At 49.9% G+C, this 8,576-nt stretch overlaps 1 protein-coding gene across 1 annotated transcript; it reads left to right on the top strand.

Moving 5' to 3' along the window:
• The first annotated feature begins 74 nt into the window (after nt 1-74).
• LOC122374571 (transmembrane protein 62-like) lies at nt 75-8,576 on the top strand. Its single transcript, XM_043353383.1, has 14 exons — nt 75-622; nt 971-1,082; nt 1,422-1,559; nt 1,898-2,153; nt 2,568-2,750; nt 3,203-3,361; nt 3,626-3,779; nt 4,139-4,261; nt 4,902-4,983; nt 5,304-5,432; nt 5,778-5,952; nt 6,358-6,454; nt 6,822-6,946; nt 7,347-8,576. Exons 1-14 carry the CDS (start codon nt 395-397, stop codon nt 7,405-7,407), a joined length of 2,022 nt encoding a protein of 673 aa, XP_043209318.1. The 5' UTR covers nt 75-394; the 3' UTR covers nt 7,408-8,576.

Genomic DNA, 8,576 nt, shown 5'->3' with positions numbered 1-8,576 from the left:
ACGTCATTGACAGTTAAGTCACCAATCAACGACGCTCTAGCATAAAAGGGGACAACTCTCAACTCAAATTGAATACAATGCCCTATGTTGAATATTTGGTAGGCACCAAGGCTATATAAACCTAGGCACATAACATTTAATTTGTGTTTTGTTTCATCATTTTTCTAGTAAAAACAGTGCAGTCTTATAAAAAGGAAATTGTGCAAGCGCGAAAAATAAGCCTATACCTATATAGGTGTTTTTTTTTGCATCAAGTTTTGCGATCTCAATCAATCGCAAGTTGGTTGGTTCACTTTGATTCAGATTGGGAATATCAAGATTGTGCCCCAATCACCCACCTTTCATTTAATTTGTATATGGGGCGATACAGAGGATTTTATGCTGATGTTAAACAATGTCTCCTCCTGCAATAATGATGTTCATCCTGGCATGTGGAATATTTGCTTCATTGTTTTGTGGCAAGATTGCTGCGCTGATAGACACTAGTCCTGAAATAGCAGATGTGCATTTGCATCCGATCCATGGAAATTCTGCGGAACAGCACCATGATGCAGGCTGGAATAGACCATCAAATGTAGATTTTTCCTACAGCTCTACAGATGACCTGATGTGGTTTATTCAGGTAAGGTTATTCCAATTTCACAGCTCGTTAGTCATACTCTGTAGGATATATTAAAGTTTTCAAGCTTTTTTAGGTCTAGCCTATGCAAATGATGCTTAATTTTACTTGAATTAATAAAACAGTTAAGATAGGTTTGTACTGATGTTTACAATTATATCTGCAGCCTGCCCTTGAGATCAGCTAACTTAAAAGGGAAATGTCAAAATCTATAGGATTTCATTTCTGGTTTTTGACTGTAATTGTGAATTGATACACCTTGGTAGCATTTTCCCTTAAAATTATGGTACATTTTTCAGTATACACATTCAGACTGCACACTAACACAACCAAAATATGGTTGACTTTCAGGTATCAGATTTGCATATCAGCATTTTTCAAGATCCAAGCCGCATTGAACAGCTCAAAGAATTTGTGAATGGATCACTGCCCATCATCCAGCCAGAGCTGGTTGTGGCTTCAGGTTTGTTGTGCTATGTAATCTGTATCCATTGTTAGTGCAGAGTGAAACTGGTGTTTGTTGGATGCTACCTCTTAGTCTCCTTTGTGTGATAGACCGAAATGTTTTAAATTCCTAATATCTTGTTCTCATGCCATACTGGGGTGAGAGTGGCAAGCTCATCAAATAAAAACTACCATGGTATGTGCAAATAGCATGAACTAAATGGTAACAATGATGGTTCACCTGTTTATGGAGTTATTTTACATCTAACTGTATGTGTTACTCCTGTACCAGTTGTTTTGAGTCTGTCTATGTTGATAAATTTGTTTAATTGAGGTATGTTACTCTGTCTGTTTGCAGGTGACTTGACTGATGCCAAGAATGAGGACAATGTGGGATCACTACAGTATGAAAAGGAGTGGCAGATATACAAGGATATCCTTGTGAAAGGAAATGTCTTCAACAGCTCATTTTGGCTAGACTTAAGAGGAAATCATGGTAATTAAAACTGATGGTTCAAGTCTAATAACTATATGTAAGGTGTCAGAATCACTGTTGTCAGTGCTGGCAATGCCTTTCTTGAAGAGATGTAATGTTCCAGATTCAAACAGTTGAGCCACTTTTGTTCTAAATGGACTCTCTTTTACATCATCATGGCCTCCACTGTTCTTTGGCTACCTACATAACACCTGTCATTTCTGCCATCTCCTGTCTCAGATCAGCCATCTGAGCACGCGCCCTCCCTCCATCTGACGGCCCCTCCCTCCATCTGACGGCCCCTCCCTCCATCTGACGGCCCCTCCCTCCATCTGACGTCTGCCGTCTCCCTCCCTCAGACGTATTTGACGTGCCGTCGGCGGACAGCCCGCGCAACTGGTTCCGCCGGTACGGCGTCCAGGGCGCCGCCCACCCCCGCTCCTACCTGTACGAGCTGACGCGCGGCCGGCGGCGGTACGCGTTCATCGCGCTCGATGCCACCGTCGACCCCGGGCCGCGGCGGCCGTTCAACTTTTTCGGCGTGGTGTCGCCGCGAGAGCTGGCCGCGCTGCGGGGGTACACGGAGCGCGCGCGACGCGCCGATCACGTCATCTGGTGAGGGCCGCAGGGTGGTGGTAGGGGAACAGAGCTAGTGGAGGAAGGGGTGATGTCTGATGGAGTGGTGGCTAGATGTCTGACGAGTGTGCATCGTGAATATCTACGCCGTATTTTTCTTTATATGAGTGCGTTGAAAAGGATATTTCCCAGAGTCACAAGATGTCACCCTCAGACACTACATTTCTTATTATTTCCCGGGGATTCGGTCGCATGCGACACCTCATCGCCTATAAAATCGCTTTCCAGGTGTTTGGGACTATGCGAGTTGTCGTAGTTGTCTCGTAGTTGTCTCAATAACCCATCCCACCATCAAAACTGCGCTTGCTCTATGTTAGTAGCTTGGTCTGTCCTTCCACACTGTCACGCTACTGTCTGACCACAGGCCCCCCCCCCCGTCCCCCCATCCAACAGGTTCGGCCACTTTCCGAGCTCGACGCTGATCCCGGCGGCGGAGGTGCGCTCTCTGATGGCCGGCTCGCTGGCCTACCTGTGTGGTCACCTGCACACTCTGGCCGGGCTTGTGAAGCACATGTACACCCGACAGCGGTCCGGTACGCTGGAACTGGAGCTGGCCGACTGGCGGGAGTCCAGACGGTACGTGTAGAAGGGGAGATAGTCATGGTGGGCTGGTTTGTCGTGTCGAGTTGTGCACTGGGCAGTTCGCTGTTTTCGGAAACAAGGGTGTGATCACTGATCTGAGTGATCATTCACGGGTTTTTATTGTTATGTCTTATGTTTATGTATATGCTATTTTTATTTTTATGAGTCGTTATTTCTGAGTGTTTGTGATCATAGACTACTCTGCTATTTGCTACTGCTAGTTATGATCTGTGATCGTAAGATGTTATCTTTTTGTGCACGGTATCGTAGACATTAGTGGAGATATATCCATTATGCTATTTCTCTTCTCAAACTCTCTTATCTCGTAGTTTTATTGCTCAGGTTCGGCTTGAGTGCTAGTGACGGTGCGACGGTCGCCGTTCCTTTCTCCACAAGTACCGCGAGTTGACCTCGATATATGACGGTCGTCCTCTCTTTTTGTGCAGCTACCGTTTGCTGGCGATCGACCACGGCCTGTTCTCCATCTCGGAGGTCGAGTTCGCCGACCAGTGGCCGGTCGTCATGGTAACCAACCCCAAGCGAGCCGACTTCAACATGCCGCTAAATGAGCCGCTCTGGAGTATGAGGGAGATTCCGCACATTCGGTGAGCGAAATGGTCGCTGGACGACCGTCCCTGAAATAATAATTATGCGAAGTATAAGGCCTGAATGTTTGTTATTAGAAAATGGCTGGGTACCGATTTTCGTTTTCTTAATTTTCTCCCTTTACCGTATGGTCCCAGTTGGTCCGACATGGCCTGGCGTTCCCCTCTCTTAAGGTGCTTCGTTTGTCTCTTACCGATGTTCTCCCTCGCCGTGCGGTGTCCTGTCCGCCAGGCGTTTCCTCACTCTGCTTCTCTGACTGTCAGGATCCTGGCGTTCTCGCCGCACCGCCTCACTACGGTCCGGGTGCGACTGGACGGGGACGGTGACCCGTGGCTACCCTGTCAGCCGGCCGGCGGACCGCTATTCACCTGTGACTGGCGACCGGCCGACTACAGCACCGGCCTGCACACCATGGAGGTGGGAGATCAGCTCGGGGCGCGGGATGATGGGTGTGCAGCGTCCGGGAACAGAATGTGTCCAGGGCCGGTCGGCTGGCTAACGCACCTACCCCTGTTGTCTATTTTCTAAGATATTTCAACATTAAACTCACATGTATCTGAAAATAATCTAGATAAAAAAGTAACTCCTGTGACCATCATTCGTTTTCCATCATTCGAAACGAAAGCCATCATTCGTTTTCCATCATTAGGTGTCTGTGGAGACTGAGGACGAGGGCGGTCCTTCCCACACGTTAGTTCCCCCGTCTGTCCCACACGTTACCCCCCCCCCCCCCACAACAATCAAACAAACAAGTTAATCCCCCCGTCTGCCGCCAGGTTTCTGTGGAGGACGAGGGCGGTCTGCGCCGTCAGCTGTCCCACACGTTCTCCCTAGATGGCAGCACCGTGTCGTTCCCGCTCCTCGCTCGCATCACCCTCATGCTGGACGCCTCGGCAGCGGTGAGCTACGAAACAGCAGTAGAAGATGCCAGGGGCGCGGGAACTACTTTCCGACTGGGGGGGGCACACCATAATAGAGATCAACCTAGGGTACCCCCAAATCTAGTTTTCTCACCGGTTTTAGGCCACTTATTTTTTACCCCTCGGCTTTTTCAACAAAAAAAGAAAACATTTGCAAAAAAAGTGTGATATTCCGTCTCAAAGCTGTGGGGGCACCGCCCCCACGGCCCCAGAGTTGGGGGGGGGGGCAAGCTGCCCCCACTGCCCCCCCCCCCCCCGGCTCCCGCGCCTATGGAAGATGCTGCACAGATTTTGCAACCTTTGCTGTGGTTTTCGCCTGAATAATTATCTGTTTTGTCGGCCCTATGAGCCTAGAGCGCATGTAATTTTTTTATTCACCTTTGCTTGTACCAGATGCTCGGCGATGATTGGCGCAGTCAGTACACTTTCATATGTCCAATTTATAGTATCGTCGCCATGCTTCGATCAGTTACTAAACTGTAGTTACTTTTACTGCACTTTAAAACTGGTGAGTCAATAAGCGCTTAATTAACATGGCGAGTCGTCGAATCACCGTATCAAACGCAGCCTCACCGAAAAGACCATTGTGACCGATGTTGCTGTGTGTTACATGTTACAGCTGCAGTGCTGTTTCGCCGTCGGCCTGTTGGTCTGCGTGCTACCGCCGGTGGCCATCCGACTGACGCACGCCAAAGTGGCAGGTCAGTGGTTCATCTACCGCATCTACCGCAGATAGATGATTATCGTTCACGGGCTCGACGGGCATCTATATCTGAAGATCAAAAATGGATTGCGTGTCATTGAGACAATTTGTTGCTTGCTTTAGCGAGTGCGACATAATGTTTCTTTAGTCACAGGCCCACTACTGATCATGGATTCCAACGTAATTGCCTTGATGTGAATTGTGATGTGAACCTGTGCCAAACAAGCTCTGCATCACCCCGGTGCACCCTTCAAAAGCCAGTCCATCATTCCATCACCATGACCCGCTTCCCTGACGGACGTCTGCCCTGTGTTTCAGCTGGCCGCTGGCGCGCCCCCCACCCCGCCAGCCGCTGTGTGCGCCGCTGGCTGCGGCGTCTCCACCTGTTCTCTGCCGTGGACCGTCTGTACTGGCCTCACGTGGTGGTTCTGCTCTACATGCCGCTCGGTTAGGCATCAGTTGGTCGGGTGGCCAGGGGCACTGGGTTTGGTAGCTGGAGGCAGCGGCTCGTGGGCTATGCATAACGAGTGTAGAAAGCGTCCTGTTACTGAGCGTATTCTGCAGCGTGCTGGCTGGTTTTTTTCAACCATTTCGATTTCAGATAGTTATTATTTGGAGATTCCTGCAGCTGGGATAATTGTCCTCGCAAACATCGTATTTGGTTTTATTGTTGTTTTCCTAATCTGCGTAATGACAAATATCTCCTCGAGTCTTCAGCTGGTTAGTTGTTAGCTGCTGTTGCTGTTGTCCCCCGTTATCACATTGTTACCCTCTGAAACCTGGCCTTCCCAGGTCCGTGGTTGATTGGTGAGGTCATCACCGGCTACACGGGCGTCGTGTTCGCCTGGGGCACGTTCATTGGCGGCGCGTTCATCCCGGGCCTGCTGCAGTACGCGTTCGGCCTGCTGCAGCTGCTGCTGTTCCACCTGCCGCTGCTGACCGCCACCGGCGTCCTACTCGACAGGAGGTACAGCGGCGAGCTCTCGCATGCCGGATAGACGGGGAGGAGGCACGGGATGATCAAATGGCTTTGTAGGCGTGCTGTCGTGTCAGTGAGGGATATTCTGATCCGGGAATAATTGAGGTATACGAGTAATACTCGTTGCCCTCTAGACATATTTAGCCACTTGTTGCAGTCTGCACCCACTGCCGTGATGGGGTAATTAATCTGTGTCTGTCTGCTGTCTTGTGCAGAGACTTTCTATCCAGTTTTATCCATGTAATGAGTCTCTGGCCGCCACACTGACGTTTATTACACTCCTTTGCAGACTGTCAGCTCAGACTCAGGCTGGCGGCGGGTGCTGCTCCAGGAGTGTGTGGCCGCCACACATATGTCTGACATCCTCTCCCCCTCCCCTCCCCTCCTTCACAGGCTGTCTGCCCATACCGCTGGAGGCCGGTGCTGCTCCAGGAGTGTGTGGCCGTCCCACATATGTCTGCTGCTCGCCTGTCTAGTTCAACTGTATGCCGTAAGTACGGAGCGAAGAAGCGAATTGCTGAGAGTAGTGAGCTGGCAGGATAGCTACCGATGTCGTTAATGCAGGTTGGCTGGGACCGAGCTACAGCTGTCTGATGTGCGAGCTAAGCTTAGGTGTACACTGTATGTATGTACACTGGTAGTACAGCCTCCATGACTAGCAATCTCATGATATCATGGTCGTGGAGCTGGTATTGCTTGTGGGCGCCAGCCTGCTTGATTCTTCAAAGTTTACCCGCTAGTCGTATCGGTGTTTTCACGGGCCTTCCCGAAGCACACCACAATATGCTCATCGCTTATTATACCCCCCCCCCCCGTCCCCCGCTGACTGACCCTCCCCTTCCCTCTGCCGCCGGCAGTCGATCAACTTTTACCGGTCGTACGACCTGGCGGCAGCCGTGCTGGGTCCGTTCCGCACCTGGTCCCTGCTGGTCGGACTGTACATGTGGCGCACGGCAGCCACCGTACCCGTATCTGTACTCAGGTGAGCAGCCGTGCCCGGCCCACCGCGGGGAACGGGAGGGGTCTGCCGGGGGGGGGGGGGGGCTAGGTGCATGTGTTACACTTACCATAAGACTCGGTTTGATGTTATGGTCTATGTAGAAATGTCGCTCGTATCTTGAGTGTGCACTGTGTGACTGTGCAGTGTGCAGGCTATGGCAGTTGTTGGATTGTTTATGTCTAATGATCGGCACTTCTACGCTACTAAGTTACGGCGACTAACTGTCGCACAGCACAGGACGAAATTCTCCGATATATTAGCGTTTACCTGGTGGTATGTCAGAAGTGTGATCACAATGGGCGGCGCGGCTTATGTGCACTGTTGCTTGCTGTATTGTCATTTCCGTATCGTTTATTCATTAAAGGGTGTGTATTCCGCACAGGAGGGCGGCCAATTCCTGGGACAACGAAGACGACAACGTCCAGCGGTCGGTGGCTGAGTGATGACGTCACTGGAGAACGCTGATGACGTCACTGGTGGCACGCCGGACTGCCTCCGGCTAGTTTATTTAATCAGTGAAGATCGGAGCAGGCGCTCTTCGGCTTCATCCCAAGTCGTGGGTGTGCGCTTCCTATGTTGTTCTCGCTCAATATTTTGGAGTATTACTTAATTTTATTGCATTGTGGAGACACAATCAGTACGGAATGAAATGCTACCCTTTATTAGAGCCAAGCGTTTGATATCCCTAAGTCGTCACTGAACCATTTGATGAATACTGCTTGCTGATATGACTAAAACGCGCTAAAAAGTTCAGGGATTGTATAAATGTTTCCCAAGGAATAGATGCAACATCCATATTGAAGATTATGTCGACCGTATTAGCTGCAGATCGGTTTTCACTCGGTAACGGAGTGTGTGTGAAGGTGATGTTAAGTGGGTATAAATTTATGGTGTGAATGTTTTAGGGAATATTTCAGCATTATTATGCGACATTATGAGATAAATATTGTCGTTTGGTTGAACCGGTGTGATAACTTCTTACCACCGCCAACGTGGGTCTGTTTTACTTAGTATGTTATCAATAGTCTGATACGCTCGTATTCGTTGTTACGTGTCCTTTCCGATGAACAATGTTCCGATCCTATTAGCATATTCCGACAATATCAGTATTGTTCTTGATCAATGACCACAACTGATTCCTTATAGCCCATCGCAGAGAGAGAACTAAGTTGATGTCAGCGACTTGCTCTTGTGTCATGTAGGAGCTTTTTTCCGAAACGTTGGTAGGCGCCAGCGTCCGCCTCTCCCCACCCTACCCCGGTGTGGTGTGGCCCAATCAGGGAGCAGAGTTGTGATAGATACCAGGTGACCCGGTCTGAACCCTGCTGTGTCGCAGAGCTGTGAATAGCTCTGTTCGCTCGGACCGGTGGTTGTTCAGTTACTTCAGGTGATAGGTTGCTGGCTTGCTGTGTGTCTTACGTAATGCGTTAGCGGTCCAAATGTCTGTATTCTTGTCCATCCTGTAAGGTGCGTGGCATTGCTGCCCGTGTTGCTTCACGGGCTTTTGTTCGTCGGATGTGTTGTAGGGGAGAGTGGGGCAAAGCGGCCACCCTAACGCTTCTCACGATGCCAACGCTTGATTTTGAAACTTGGAAAGATTCTTTCTATGCCA

The sequence above is a fragment of the Amphibalanus amphitrite genome, unplaced genomic scaffold (assembly GCF_019059575.1).
Source record: "Amphibalanus amphitrite isolate SeventyFive unplaced genomic scaffold, NRLGWU_Aamphi_draft 001676F_arrow, whole genome shotgun sequence".
Lineage (NCBI taxonomy): Eukaryota > Metazoa > Arthropoda > Thecostraca > Balanomorpha > Balanidae > Amphibalanus > Amphibalanus amphitrite.
The sequence above is the reverse complement of the archived record's forward strand: the minus strand, read 5'-3'. Positions and strand labels throughout refer to the sequence as shown.